The sequence below is a fragment of the Gigantopelta aegis genome, chromosome 15 (genome assembly GCF_016097555.1).
Source record: "Gigantopelta aegis isolate Gae_Host chromosome 15, Gae_host_genome, whole genome shotgun sequence".
In the NCBI taxonomy this organism is placed as follows: Eukaryota; Metazoa; Mollusca; class Gastropoda; order Neomphalida; family Peltospiridae; genus Gigantopelta; species Gigantopelta aegis.
The window spans coordinates 13,116,790-13,133,405 of record NC_054713.1 but is presented as its reverse complement, the minus strand read 5'-3'; the positions used below and the strand labels follow the sequence as shown (position 1 = coordinate 13,133,405).

The 16,616-nt window shown below is 47.4% G+C and overlaps 1 protein-coding gene across 1 annotated transcript in view; it reads right to left on the bottom strand.

Moving 5' to 3' along the window:
* The window catches only part of LOC121389673, a 68,936-nt gene that overhangs the window by 34,618 nt on the left and 17,702 nt on the right, over nucleotides 1-16,616 (bottom strand). Inside the window, exons 12-13 of the mRNA XM_041521323.1 lie at nucleotides 14,644-14,733; nucleotides 448-594 (exon numbers count right to left, since the gene is read on the bottom strand). Coding sequence (XP_041377257.1) covers nucleotides 448-594; nucleotides 14,644-14,733 — 237 coding nt within the window. The remainder of the gene's footprint in view (nucleotides 1-447; nucleotides 595-14,643; nucleotides 14,734-16,616) is intronic.

Here is a 16,616-nt window from a genome sequence, read left to right as displayed (position 1 = left end):
AGAAAAAAAAAACAATCAGAGAATGGGTCCACCAATGGGATTTGAACCTTTGACCATCTGACCAAAGCACTTCAGGTGAATGCTCTACATAAGCATTCCAAGAAGAAGAAGAAGAAGAATTAAGAAGGAGAATAATTCTCCACAGACTGAGCTAGACCCACCCCATGTTTCAACCGTTAAGGCTTTGTGTTGTGTTAAAGGTAACAAAACATTATGAAATTTAACATTTTACAATGGCCTTAAATGTTGTTTTGATACATATCAATGCAAAAGGCTTGCTTGCTTAGACTGATCTTTCAAAATTTAAATTCTTTTTTAGGAATATTGATGGGTTGCAGGATAAATCCAATAATAGTTACTGGCGTAGGTTATTAGCTTTATCCTGTTTAAGACGAATGAGGAATTCATCCCAACAAGCTTTACCATTCTATATTTCGGGGATGTTACCTGGATGGGTCCAACATGCACGGTGACAACACAGGCCATCACATCAACAATCCACTGCGGGTAGATGACGATTTGAGACCTCAGGAAATCTGTGTTAAAGAACTGAACTGATCCAAGATCGTGTAAGAACTGTACGCCTTGAAAAATCTGAAACAACAGAAAAACATTAAATAGATTTACACAATGAAAGATTACACAAACTGGATAGATGACGATTAGAGACCTCAGGAAATCTGTGTTAAAGAACTGAACTGATCCCAGATCATGTAAGAACTGTACAGCTTGATAAATCTGCAACATAGAAAAAAACATTAAATAGATTTACACAATGAAAGATCACAGAAATAGATTTACACAATGGAAGATTACACAAATTGGATAGATGATGATTAGAGACCTCAGAAAATCTGTGTTAAGGAACTGAACTGATCCCAGATCGTGTAAGAATTGTACACCTTGATAAATCTAAAACATAGAAAAAAACATTAAATAGATTTACTTAATGAAAGATTACAGAAATTGGATTGAGGACAATCTGTAACCGTAGGAAATCATTGTTGAAAAACTGAACTAATCCAAGATCATGCAAAAGTGCATGTACACCTTGAAAAATGGAAACATTGGAAAAACATTAGATTTACACAGTGAAAGATTACAGCAATTGGATAGGAAGAAATATTTTATTTAACGACGCACTCAACACATTTTATTTACGGTTATATGGCGTTGGACATATGGTTAAGGGTCACAAAGATATGTCGCCATTTCATGGGCTACTCTTTTCAATTAGCAGCATGGGATCTTTTATATGCACCACCCCACAGACAGGGTAGTACATACCACAGCCTTTGATATACCAGTCGTGGTGCACTGTCTGGAACAATTGGATAGATGACATGCTGTCAATCAACAGCCAGTAAATATTTTTCATCATTTTTTAAATTTATTTATAATGTACATGTAGTCCAAAATAAAATAATGTTTGTTCTCACAAAGCATAAACAGTTAAAAATTTACTCAAACAACATTTAGGAATGATCTGTGATCAAAACTATACACTACTGAAAACTGACCAAAACATCAACTGGTCTTTAATTAACTTTCTTGAGTATATTATTGTATTTCTTTAAAGTAGGGCTAGTGAATTTTTAATTATGGCTAGTACATTTTTAAAATCAATGATCCCATGGCTAGTAGATTTTCATAAAATTCTAGAAGCCCTGATACTTCTGTTTTATTTTTATTGTCTCGTCTTAGTGAAGTTGAATGGTGAGGAAAGGAAAGGAAAGGAATGTTTAATGAAAAGGTTTTGTTGTTTTACGACACCACTAAAGCACATTGATTTATTAATCATCAGCTATTGGATGTCAAATGTTTTGTAATTTTGACATACAGAAATAAAGAGGAAACCCGCTACATTCTTGTTTCCATTAGTAGTAATTAAGGGGATCTTTTATATGTATGATCCAACAGCGAGGATAGCGCCCAACATGGCCTTTGATGTACCAATCGTGGTGCACTGGCTGAAACAAGATATAGCCCAATGGACCCATCGACAGGGATCGATCCTAAACTGATCGCACATCAAGTGAGCACTTTACCACTGGGCTACGTCGTGCACATCAAGTGAGCACTTTACCACAGGGCTACGTCGTGCACATCAAGTGAGCACTTTACCACTGGGCTACGTCGTGCATATCAAGTGAGCACTTTACCACAGGGCTACGTCGTGCACACCAAGTGAGCCCTGTACCACTGGGCTACGTCGTGCACACCAAGTGAGCCCTGTACCACTGGGCTACGTCGTGCACACCAAGTGAGCCCTGTACCACTGGGCTACGTCGTGCACACCAAGTGAGCCCTGTACCACTGGGCTACGTCGTGCACATCAAGTGAGCCCTTTACCACTGGGCTACGTCGTGCACATCAAGTGAGTACTTTACCACTGGGCTACGTCGTGCACACCAAGTGAGCACTTTACCACTGGGCTACGTCGTGCACATCAAGTACTTTACCACAGGGCTACGTCGTGCACATCAAGTGAGCACTTTACCACTGGGCTACGTCGTCCTGCACATCAAGTGAGCACTTTACCACAGGGCTACGTCGTGCACATCAAGTGAGCCCTGTACCACTGGGCTACGTCGTGCACACCAAGTGAGCCCTGTACCACTGGGCTACGTCGTGCACATCAAGTGAGCACTTTACCACTGGGCTACGTCGTGCACATCAAGTGAGCACTTTACCACTGGGCTACGTCGTGCACATCAAGTACTTTACCACTGGGCTACGTCGTCCTGCACATCAAGTGAGCACTGTACCACTGGGCTACGTCGTGCACATCAAGTGAGCACTTTACCACTGGGCTACGTCGTGCACATCAAGTGAGCACTGTACCACTGGGCTACGTCGTGCACATCAAGTGAGCACTTTACCACTGGGCTACGTCGTGCACATCAAGTGAGCACTGTACCACTGGGCTACGTCCTGCACATCAAGTGAGCACTGTACCACTGGGCTACGTCCTGCACATCAAGTGAGCACTTAACCACTGGGCTACGTCCTGCACATCAAGTGAGCACTGTACCACTGGGCTACGTCCTGCACATCAAGTGAGCACTTAACCACTGGGCTACGTCGTGCACATCAAGTGAGCAGTGTACCACTGGGCTACGTCCTGCACATCAAGTGAGCACTGTACCACTGGGCTACGTCCTGCACATCAAGTGAGCACTGTACCACTGGGCTACGTCGTGCACATCAAGTGAGCACTGTACCACTGGGCTACGTCGTGCACATCAAGTGAGCACTTTACCACTGGGCTACGTCGTGCACATCAAGTGAGCACTGTACCACTGGGCTACGTCGTGCACATCAAGTGAGCACTGTACCACTGGGCTACGTCGTGCACATCAAGTGAGCACTGTACCACTGGGCTACGTCGTGCACATCAAGTGAGCACTTTACCACTGGGCTACGTCGTGCACATCAAGTGAGCACTGTACCACTGGGCTACGTCCTGCACATCAAGTGAGCACTGTACCACTGGGCTACGTCGTGCACATCAAGTGAGCACTGTACCACTGGGCTACGTCGTGCACATCAAGTGAGCACTTTACCACTGGGCTACGTCGTGCACATCAAGTGAGCACTTTACCACTGGGCTACGTCGTGCACATCAAGTGAGCACTTTACCACTGGGCTACGTCGTGCACATCAAGTGAGCACTTTACCACTGGGCTACGTCGTGCACATCAAGTGAGCACTGTACCACTGGGCTACGTCGTGCACATCAAGTGAGCACTACCACTGGGCTACGTCGTGCACATCAAGTGAGCACTTTACCACTGGGCTACGTCGTGCACATCACACTTTACCACTGTCGTCGCACATCAAGTACTTTACCACTGGGCTACGTCGTGCACATCAAGTGAGCACTTTACCACTGGGCTACGTCGTGCACATCAAGTACTTTACCACAGGGCTACGTCGTGCACATCAAGTGAGCACTTTACCACTGGGCTACGTCGTGCACATCAAGTGAGCACTTTACCACTGGGCTACGTCGTGCACATCAAGTGACTGGGCTACGTCGTGCACATCAAGTGAGCACTTTACCACTGGGCTACGTCGTGCACATCAAGTGAGCACTTTACCACTGGGCTACGTCGTGCACATCAAGTGAGCACTTTACCACTGGGCTACGTCGTGCACATCAAGTGAGCACTTTACCACTGGGCTACGTCGTGCACATCAAGTACTTTACCACTGGGCTACGTCGTGCACATCAAGTGAGCACTTTACCACTGGGCTACGTCGTGCACATCAAGTGAGCACTTTACCACTGGGCTACGTCGTGCACATCAAGTGAGCACTTTACCACTGGGCTACGTCGTGCACATCAAGTGAGCACTGTACCACTGGGCTACGTCGTGCACATCAAGTGAGCACTGTACCACTGGGCTACGTCGTGCACATCAAGTGAGCACTTTACCACTGGGCTACGTCGTGCACATCAAGTGAGCACTGTACCACTGGGCTACGTCGTGCACATCAAGTGAGCACTTTACCACTGGGCTACGTCGTGCACATCAAGTGAGCACTTTACCACTGGGCTACGTCGTGCACATCAAGTGAGCACTGTACCACTGGGCTACGTCGTGCACATCAAGTGAGCACTGTACCACTGGGCTACGTCGTGCACATCAAGTGAGCACTGTACCACTGGGCTACGTCGTGCACATCAAGTGAGCACTTTACCACTGGGCTACGTCGTGCACATCAAGTGAGCACTTTACCACTGGGCTACGTCGTGCACATCAAGTGAGCACTTACCACTGGGCTACGTCGTGCACATCAAGTGAGCACTTTACCACTGGGCTACGTCGTGCACATCAAGTGAGCACTTTACCACTGGGCTACGTCGTGCACATCAAGTGAGCACTGTACCACTGGGCTACGTCGTGCACATCAAGTGAGCACTGTACCACTGGGCTACGTCGTGCACATCAAGTGAGCACTTTACCACTGGGCTACGTCGTGCACATCAAGTGAGCACTTTACCACTGGGCTACGTCGTGCACATCAAGTGAGCACTTTACCACTGGGCTACGTCGTGCACATCAAGTGAGCACTTTACCACTGGGCTACGTCGTGCACACAAAGTGAGCACTGTACCACTGGGCTACGTCGTGCACATCAAGTGAGCACTTTACCACTGGGCTACGTCGTGCACATCAAGTGAGCACTGTACCACTGGGCTACGTCGTGCACATCAAGTGAGCACTTTACCACTGGGCTACGTCGTGCACATCAAGTGAGCACTGTACCACTGGGCTACGTCGTGCACATCAAGTGAGCACTTTAAGTGAGCACTGGGCTACGTCGTGCACATCAAGTGAGCACTGTACCACTGGGCTACGTCGTGCACATCAAGTGAGCACTGTACCACTGGGCTACGTCGTGCACATCAAGTGAGCACTGTACCACTGGGCTACGTCGTGCACATCAAGTGAGCACTTTACCACTGGGCTACGTCGTGCACATCAAGTGAGCACTTTACCACTGGGCTACGTCGTGCACATCAAGTGAGCACTTTAACACTGGGCTACGTCGTGCACATCAAGTGAGCACTTTAACACTGGGCTACGTCGTGCACATCAAGTGAGCACTGTACCACTGGGCTACGTCCTGCACATCAAGTGAGCACTGTACCACTGGGCTACGTCGTGCACATCAAGTGAGCACTTTACCACTGGGCTACGTCGTGCACATCAAGTACTTTACCACTGGGCTACGTCGTGCACATCAAGTGAGCACTTTACCACTGGGCTACGTCGTGCACATCAAGTACTTTACCACTGGGCTACGTCGTGCACATCAAGTGAGCACTTTACCACTGGGCTACGTCGTGCACATCAAGTGAGCACTTTACCACTGGGCTACGTCGTGCACATCAAGTGAGCACTTTACCACTGGGCTACGTCGTGCACATCAAGTGAGCACTTTACCACTGGGCTACGTCGTGCACATCAAGTGAGCACTTTACCACTGGGCTACGTCGTGCACATCAAGTGAGCACTTTACCACTGGGCTACGTCGTGCACATCAAGTGAGCACTTTACCACTGGGCTACGTCGTGCACATCAAGTGAGCACTTTACCACTGGGCTACGTCGTGCACATCAAGTGAGCACTTTACCACTGGGCTACGTCGTGCACATCAAGTGAGCACTGTACCACTGGGCTACGTCGTGCACATCAAGTGAGCACTTTACCACTGGGCTACGTCGTGCACATCAAGTGAGCACTTACCACTGGGCTACGTCGTGCACATCAAGTGAGCACTGTACCACTGGGCTACGTCGTGCACATCAAGTGAGCACTTTAACACTGGGCTACGTCGTGCACATCAAGTGAGCACTGTACCACTGGGCTACGTCGTGCACATCAAGTGAGCACTGTACCACTGGGCTACGTCGTGCACATCAAGTGAGCACTGTACCACTGGGCTACGTCGTGCACATCAAGTGAGCACTGTACCACTGGGCTACGTCGTGCACATCAAGTGAGCACTTTACCACTGGGCTACGTCGTGCACATCAAGTGAGCACTGTACCACTGGGCTACGTCGTGCACATCAAGTGAGCACTGTACCACTGGGCTACGTCGTGCACATCAAGTGAGCACTGTACCACTGGGCTACGTCGTGCACATCAAGTGAGCACTTTACCACTGGGCTACGTCGTGCACATCAAGTGAGCACTGTACCACTGGGCTACGTCGTGCACATCAAGTGAGCACTGTACCACTGGGCTACGTCGTGCACATCAAGTGAGCACTGTACCACTGGGCTACGTCGTGCACATCAAGTGAGCACTTTACCACTGGGCTACGTCGTGCACATCAAGTGAGCACTTTACCACTGGGCTACGTCGTGCACATCAAGTGAGCACTTTACCACTGGGCTACGTCGTGCACATCAAGTGAGCACTTTACCACTGGGCTACGTCGTGCACATCAAGTGAGCACTGTACCACTGGGCTACGTCGTGCACATCAAGTGAGCACTGTACCACTGGGCTACGTCGTGCACATCAAGTGAGCACTTTACCACTGGGCTACGTCGTGCACATCAAGTACTTTACCACTGGGCTACGTCGTGCACATCAAGTGAGCACTTTACCACTGGGCTACGTCGTGCACATCAAGTGAGCACTTACCACTGGGCTACGTCGTGCACATCAAGTGAGCACTTTACCACTGGGCTACGTCGTGCACATCAAGTGAGCACTTTACCACTGGGCTACGTCGTGCACATCAAGTGAGCACTTTACCACTGGGCTACGTCGTGCACATCAAGTGAGCACTTTACCACTGGGCTACGTCGTGCACATCAAGTGAGCACTTTACCACTGGGCTACGTCGTCCTGCACATCAAGTGAGCACTTTACCACTGGGCTACGTCGTGCACATCAAGTGAGCACTGTACCACTGGGCTACGTCGTGCACATCAAGTGAGCACTGTACCACTGGGCTACGTCGTGCACATCAAGTGAGCACTTTACCACTGGGCTACGTCGTGCACATCAAGTGAGCACTGTACCACTGGGCTACGTCGTGCACATCAAGTGAGCACTTACCACTGGGCTACGTCGTGCACATCAAGTGAGCACTGTACCACTGGGCTACGTCGTGCACATCAAGTGAGCACTGTACCACTGGGCTACGTCGTGCACATCAAGTGAGCACTGTACCACTGGGCTACGTCGTGCACATCAAGTGAGCACTTTACCACTGGGCTACGTCGTGCACATCAAGTGAGCACTTTACCACTGGGCTACGTCGTGCACATCAAGTGAGCACTGTACCACTGGGCTACGTCCTGCACATCAAGTGAGCACTGTACCACTGGGCTACGTCGTGCACATCAAGTGAGCACTGTACCACTGGGCTACGTCGTGCACATCAAGTGAGCACTTTACCACTGGGCTACGTCGTGCACATCAAGTGAGCACTGTACCACTGGGCTACGTCGTGCACATCAAGTGAGCACTGTACCACTGGGCTACGTCGTGCACATCAAGTGAGCACTGTACCACTGGGCTACGTCGTGCACATCAAGTGAGCACTTTACCACTGGGCTACGTCGTGCACATCAAGTGAGCACTTTACCACTGGGCTACGTCGTGCACATCAAGTGAGCACTTTACCACTGGGCTACGTCGTGCACATCAAGTGAGCACTTTACCACTGGGCTACGTCGTGCACATCAAGTGAGCACTGTACCACTGGGCTACGTCGTGCACATCAAGTGAGCACTGTACCACTGGGCTACGTCGTGCACATCAAGTGAGCACTTTACCACTGGGCTACGTCGTGCACATCAAGTACTTTACCACTGGGCTACGTCGTGCACATCAAGTGAGCACTTTACCACTGGGCTACGTCGTGCACATCAAGTACTTTACCACTGGGCTACGTCGTGCACATCAAGTGAGCACTTTACCACTGGGCTACGTCGTGCACATCAAGTGAGCACTTTACCACTGGGCTACGTCGTGCACATCAAGTGAGCACTTTACCACTGGGCTACGTCGTGCACATCAAGTGAGCACTTTACCACTGGGCTACGTCGTGCACATCAAGTGAGCACTTTACCACTGGGCTACGTCGTGCACATCAAGTGAGCACTTTACCACTGGGCTACGTCGTGCACATCAAGTGAGCACTTTACCACTGGGCTACGTCGTGCACATCAAGTGGGCTACGTCGTGCACATCAAGTGAGCACTTTACCACTGGGCTACGTCGTGCACATCAAGTGAGCACTTTACCACTGGGCTACGTCGTGCACATCAAGTGAGCACTGTACCACTGGGCTACGTCGTGCACATCAAGTGAGCACTGTACCACTGGGCTACGTCGTGCACATCAAGTGAGCACTTTACCACTGGGCTACGTCGTGCACATCAAGTGAGCACTGTACCACTGGGCTACGTCGTGCACATCAAGTGAGCACTTTACCACTGGGCTACGTCGTGCACATCAAGTGAGCACTTTACCACTGGGCTACGTCGTGCACATCAAGTGAGCACTTTACCACTGGGCTACGTCGTGCACATCAAGTGAGCACTGTACCACTGGGCTACGTCGTGCACATCAAGTGAGCACTGTACCACTGGGCTACGTCGTGCACATCAAGTGAGCACTTTACCACTGGGCTACGTCGTGCACATCAAGTGAGCACTGTACCACTGGGCTACGTCGTGCACATCAAGTGAGCACTTTACCACTGGGCTACGTCGTGCACATTACCACTGGGCTACGTCGTGCACATCAAGTGAGCACTTTACCACTGGGCTACGTCGTGCACATCAAGTACTTTACCACTGGGCTACGTCGTGCACATCAAGTGAGCACTTTACCACTGGGCTACGTCGTGCACATCAAGTGAGCACTTTACCACTGGGCTACGTCGTGCACATCAAGTGAGCACTGTACCACTGGGCTACGTCGTGCACACCAAGTGAGCAAGTGAGCACTGTACCACTGGGCTACGTCGTGCACATCAAGTGAGCACTTTACCACTGGGCTACGTCGTGCACATCAAGTGAGCACTTTACCACTGGGCTACGTCGTGCACATCAAGTGAGCACTTTACCACTGGGCTACGTCGTGCACATCAAGTGAGCACTTTACCACTGGGCTACGTCGTGCACATGCACATCAAGTGAGCACTGTACCACTGGGCTACGTCGTGCACATCAAGTGAGCACTGTACCACTGGGCTACGTCGTGCACATCAAGTGAGCACTGTACCACTGGGCTACGTCGTGCACATCAAGTGAGCACTGTACCACTGGGCTACGTCGTGCACATCAAGTGAGCACTTTACCACTGGGCTACGTCGTGCACATCAAGTGAGCACTGTACCACTGGGCTACGTCGTGCACATCAAGTGAGCACTGTACCACTGGGCTACGTCGTGCACATCAAGTGAGCACTGTACCACTGGGCTACGTCGTGCACATCAAGTGAGCACTTTACCACTGGGCTACGTCGTGCACATCAAGTGAGCACTTTACCACTGGGCTACGTCGTGCACATCAAGTGAGCACTGTACCACTGGGCTACGTCGTGCACATCAAGTGAGCACTGTACCACTGGGCTACGTCGTGCACATCAAGTGAGCACTGTACCACTGGGCTACGTCGTGCACATCAAGTGAGCACTTTACCACTGGGCTACGTCGTGCACATCAAGTGAGCACTGTACCACTGGGCTACGTCGTGCACATCAAGTGAGCACTGGGCTACCACTGGGCTACGTCGTGCACATCAAGTGAGCACTTTACCACTGGGCTACGTCGTGCACATCAAGTGAGCACTTTACCACTGGGCTACGTCGTGCACATCAAGTGAGCACTTTACCACTGGGCTACGTCGTGCACATCAAGTACTTTACCACTGGGCTACGTCGTGCACATCAAGTGAGCACTTTACCACTGGGCTACGTCGTGCACATCAAGTGAGCACTTTACCACTGGGCTACGTCGTGCACATCAAGTGAGCACTTTACCACTGGGCTACGTCGTGCACATCAAGTGAGCACTTTACCACTGGGCTACGTCGTGCACATCAAGTGAGCACTTTACCACTGGGCTACGTCGTGCACATCAAGTGAGCACTTTACCACTGGGCTACGTCGTGCACATCAAGTGAGCACTGTACCACTGGGCTACGTCGTGCACATCAAGTGAGCACTGTACCACTGGGCTACGTCGTGCACATCAAGTGAGCACTGTACCACTGGGCTACGTCGTGCACATCAAGTGAGCACTTTACCACTGGGCTACGTCGTGCACATCAAGTGAGCACTGTACCACTGGGCTACGTCGTGCACATCAAGTGAGCACTTTACCACTGGGCTACGTCGTGCACATCAAGTGAGCACTGTACCACTGGGCTACGTCGTGCACATCAAGTGAGCACTGTACCACTGGGCTACGTCGTGCACATCAAGTGAGCACTGTACCACTGGGCTACGTCGTGCACATCAAGTGAGCACTGTACCACTGGGCTACGTCGTGCACATCAAGTGAGCACTTTACCACTGGGCTACGTCGTGCACATCAAGTGAGCACTGTACCACTGGGCTACGTCGTGCACATCAAGTGAGCACTGTACCACTGGGCTACGTCGTGCACATCAAGTGAGCACTTTACCACTGGGCTACGTCGTGCACATCAAGTGAGCACTTTACCACTGGGCTACGTCGTGCACATCAAGTGAGCACTGTACCACTGGGCTACGTCGTGCACATCAAGTGAGCACTGTACCACTGGGCTACGTCGTGCACATCAAGTGAGCACTTTACCACTGGGCTACGTCGTGCACATCAAGTGAGCACTTTACCACTGGGCTACGTCGTGCACATCAAGTGAGCACTTTACCACTGGGCTACGTCGTGCACATCAAGTGAGCACTTTACCACTGGGCTACGTCGTGCACATCAAGTGAGCACTGTACCACTGGGCTACGTCGTGCACATCAAGTGAGCACTTTACCACTGGGCTACGTCGTGCACATCAAGTGAGCACTTTACCACTGGGCTACGTCGTGCACATCAAGTGAGCACTTTACCACTGGGCTACGTCGTGCACATCAAGTGAGCACTTTACCACTGGGCTACGTCGTGCACATCAAGTGAGCTTTACCACTGGGCTACGTCGTGCACATCAAGTGAGCACTTTACCACTGGGCTACGTCGTGCACATCAAGTGAGCACTTTACCACTGGGCTACGTCGTGCACATCAAGTGAGCACTGGGCTACGTACCACTGGGCTACGTCGTGCACATCAAGTGAGCTGTACCACTGGGCTACGTCGTGCACATCAAGTGAGCACTTTACCACTGGGCTACGTCGTGCACATCAAGTGAGCACTGGGCTACGTCGTGCACATCAAGTGAGCACTTTACCACTGGGCTACGTCGTGCACATCAAGTGAGCACTGTACCACTGGGCTACGTCGTGCACATCAAGTGAGCACTTTACCACTGGGCTACGTCGTGCACATCAAGTGAGCACTGTACCACTGGGCTACGTCGTGCACATCAAGTGAGCACTTTACCACTGGGCTACGTCGTGCACATCAAGTGAGCACTTACCACCACTGGGCTACGTACGTCGTGCACATCAAGTGAGCACTTTACCACTGGGCTACGTCGTGCACATCAAGTGAGCACTTTACCACTGGGCTACGTCGTGCACATCAAGTGAGCACTTTACCACTGGGCTACGTCGTGCACATCAAGTGAGCACTTTACCACTGGGCTACGTCGTGCACATCAAGTGAGCACTGTACCACTGGGCTACGTCGTGCACATCAAGTGAGCACTTTACCACTGGGCTACGTCGTGCACATCAAGTGAGCACTTTACCACTGGGCTACGTCGTGCACATCAAGTGAGCACTTTACCACTGGGCTACGTCGTGCACATCAAGTGAGCACTTTACCACTGGGCTACGTCGTGCACATCAAGTGAGCACTTTACCACTGGGCTACGTCGTGCACATCAAGTGAGCACTTTACCACTGGGCTACGTCGTGCACATCAAGTGAGCACTTTACCACTGGGCTACGTCGTGCACATCAAGTGAGTCACTCAAGTGAGCACTACCACTGGGCTACGTCGTGCACATCAAGTGAGCACTTTACCACTGGGCTACGTCGTGCACATCAAGTGAGCACTTTACCACTGGGCTACGTCGTGCACATCAAGTGAGCACTTTACCACTGGGCTACGTCGTGCACATCAAGTGAGCACTTTACCACTGGGCTACGTCGTGCACATCAAGTGAGCACTTTACCACTGGGCTACGTCGTGCACATCAAGTGAGCACTTTACCACTGGGCTACGTCGTGCACATCAAGTGAGCACTTTACCACTGGGTTAGCTGGCGTTAGACATACGGTTAAGTACTACACAGCTGTTGAGAGAGAAACCCGCTCTTTTCAATTAGCAGCAAGGGATCTTTTATATGTACCATCCCATAGGCAGAATAGTACATGCCACGGCCTTTGATGTACCAGTCGTAGTGCACTGGCTGGAACGAGAAATAGCCCAATGGGTCCACCGACAGAACAAAACAAGGTTTATTGTTTTCATTGAAAACATATTTTACTGCATAAACAACAAACAACAACTTGGGTACAAGTTTACCAACTTATTGGGCCCTTTCTTATATACATTGAACCAACAATATAATATAATAGCGACAATTACTTAATTATAATATAACAGTAATGTATACTTATACGTACAGTGAAAACTCTCTAGACCGGATTTTCAATTTTAAGATGTATCTGGTATAGAGAGGTTACATTCTGTATTGATTATTAAAATGAGACCATGAAGTGTGTCCAGTTTTGAGGGAATTCCGGTTTACAGAGGGTCCGGTTTTGAGAGGTTTCACTGTATACATTGTGTTGTATATTAAATGTCCAGTTTTGAGAGGTTTTGCTGTACATATTATTTTATTAAATTTGGATACAAATTTATTTCAATAACAATCAAATTTAGGAAAAGAGGTTATATTATAACATGATTTTTAAATAAACTAGACACACACAAAAAGAAACAAAGATAGTACATGTACAGTCAAACCATTAGACTATTTCTAATCAAAACGATGTGTTTGCTTAATACATTTTTGGACACAAATAAATATTTTTTATTATAGAGATCACTTAAGGTATTTCGTCCATATAAATGCAGCAACTGTTGTAAATTTATTGTTGTACATGCATATCAATGGTTGTTTGCAAAATTTACAGGTTGTGAGCATGTGATAAGGTACATATATTCACACACACAAAAAACCACTCGAAAGAACATATGTTGCGATTTTAAGCTGGTTTACTATAGTACGATCTCCTGGTAAACCAAACAGACCTTTTTTCTGTGGGCCCACCACACTGCCACCCCAGCTATGGTCATCCCTGATTTTTCAGTAAGTATGAAATGATAGATGTAAAGTAAAATAACATTCATTTCATCTCAACCTATTTTCATGCTTGTATCCAATTAATGTCCAAGCACGCTGTCCTGGGCACACACCTCAGCTATCTGGGCTGTCTGTCCAGAACAGTGGGTTAGTTGTTAGTTGGTTAGTCAGAGCTTCTAGATTATGGTAGCCCCACTTCCATGGCTAGTGATATTCAATGCTGGGCTAGTAAATAATTACTATTGCCATGCCTGATGGCTAGTGAGAAAAAAGAGATCAAATGTTGCAGTTAAGTGTATTTTGTAAATATGAATATCCTGACCCCACCCCAACCCCCAATGTTAGTGTTTTTAAGCTCTATCGCCCTCTTTAGGTGACATACCTGATAATTATTATTATTTAGTAAAATTGTATTAACTTAAAGTAATTTAGGACTAGTGAATTTTAAATCGTGGCTAGTAAATTTAAAACATCACTGATCCCATTGCTAGTGGATTTTATAAGAATTCTACAAGTCCTGGGTTAGTGAAAGAGAAGAGGGTGTAGTGGCTTTACACCTACCCATTGAGCCCTTAAGAACTCGCTCTGGGTTGGAGCCAGTACTGGGCTGCGAACCCTGTACCTACCAGTCTGTAGTCCGATGGCTCAACCACTGTGCCACCTAGACCGGTGTAAAATAACAGTGCTTACCTCACCAGAGTAGGAGCTGACGTAGTGGAAATTAGAGATTTGTGGAAACCGCCTCTGTAACTCTTCAGTCGGGAGTCTCGTTTTCTCAACCTAATAAAACAATTTCAAAAAAGAATAAAAGTCAACCTACTAAATGTGACAAATTAGTGATAGGAACAAGTTGGAATTTTATCATTAGTTATAATTGGTTTGCAACAACCAATAAATTTTGTATTACAGAATCAAATAGAATTATATATGAACACCAGAAGGATTTGAATTATAACGAGCCTGCATCTATTGTACGTTCAATGGGATATACACATCTCAAAACAAAAATGCATGCTTGCATCCAGGTTGTTACAAGGTAGTACAAACTACGAGTCAGAATTACATGTACATGTACCATATGTTTGACATCCAGTAGCCGATGATTAATTAATCCATGTGCTCCAGTGGTATCGTTAAACAAAACAAACAAGGTAGTACAAGCTATCTGCAAGCCAACATTTAGCTAGTTGGCAATGCTGCAAGCTTCCCACAAGCATATCTTCATTTATACACTACAAATCGCTTGTTTTACCATTACAGTAACAAGTAACTAATATCTTTTGCTTTTCATGAAAACAAACACCAACCTAAACATATTTACATCAATTCCATCGTCTTAACTTGAGGAACTATTGAATTACAGTTAACATTTTCCTCACACAATTGATATGGATTTTTATAGTCGATCGTCACAAAGGCAGAATCAAACTGATCTATTTTCCATTATAATCATTGGAAAATCACTATAATAAACTGTAAAATATTCTATACAATGTTATGTTTATAGGATATTAGACAAGCTTCCATTTCGTAACATGTTTATGTCCCGAGTTAAATAATTTTCAGCAGTCACAAGCATTAGTGAGTGACAATGAAAATTATTTCACCAGGGACATAAACACGATACACAATGGTAGAGAGTTTAATATCCTATTTATTACCCATAATCTATCTTAATTTATATCACTCAACTCATTTGGTCAACGTTGTAATGCACCAATCGCTGACATCGTCGTGCTATGTCCCACTTGGCGTTCTAGTGGGATGTATCACTTTGATATGTACCATAATATTTTAACCATATGGGTAATAAAATTGTCAATTAACAAAACAGAAGAGAAATATTTGTTTTAAACCAACTAAGCATCGTGTTTATTGAGCTATGTGTCATCACAGCTGCTGGACAAGTACAGTGAAACACCTCTAAACCGGACACACTCAGGACGAAAAGTAACAAGTAAAGTTTATTTTGTTTAACGACACCACTAGAGCACACAGAGAAGGGTTTGAACCCCCCAAATACTTGCCCTGCACACGCGCCTGATATACAGACATTGATATTCTAACATGAAAATGCATTTCACATGTAATTTTAGTGATTAAGAAATCAATGGTCTTCCGGTCGGAAATGTGTTATAATAACAACAAACTCGGGACATGCGGTGTCTTTATTAAGCCAGAAACATGTTCATTGTAAAAGGTTTTTTGCTTTGTTTAACAACACCACTAGAGCACATTGATTTATTAATCATTGGCTATTGGATCTCAACCATTTGGTAATTTTGACATATAGTCTTCATTTAGTTTGTAATGTTTAACGGTACCACTAGAGCACACTGATTTATTAATCATCGGCTATTGGATGTCAAAGATTTAGTAATTTTGACATATAGTCTTCAGTTAAAGTTTGTAATGTTTAACGGCACCACTAGAGCACACTGATTAATTAATCATCAGCTACTGGATGTCAACCATTTGGTAATTTTGACTTGTAGTCATCAGAGGAAACCCGCCACATTTCTTCATTAGCAGCAAGGGCTCTTTTATATGCACCATCCCACAGACAGGATAGCACATACCACGACCTTTGATATACCAGTCATGGTGCACTGGCTTCCACTGGATGATGTAAAATGTCTGGTTGTATGGGCTAATCAGTTTAA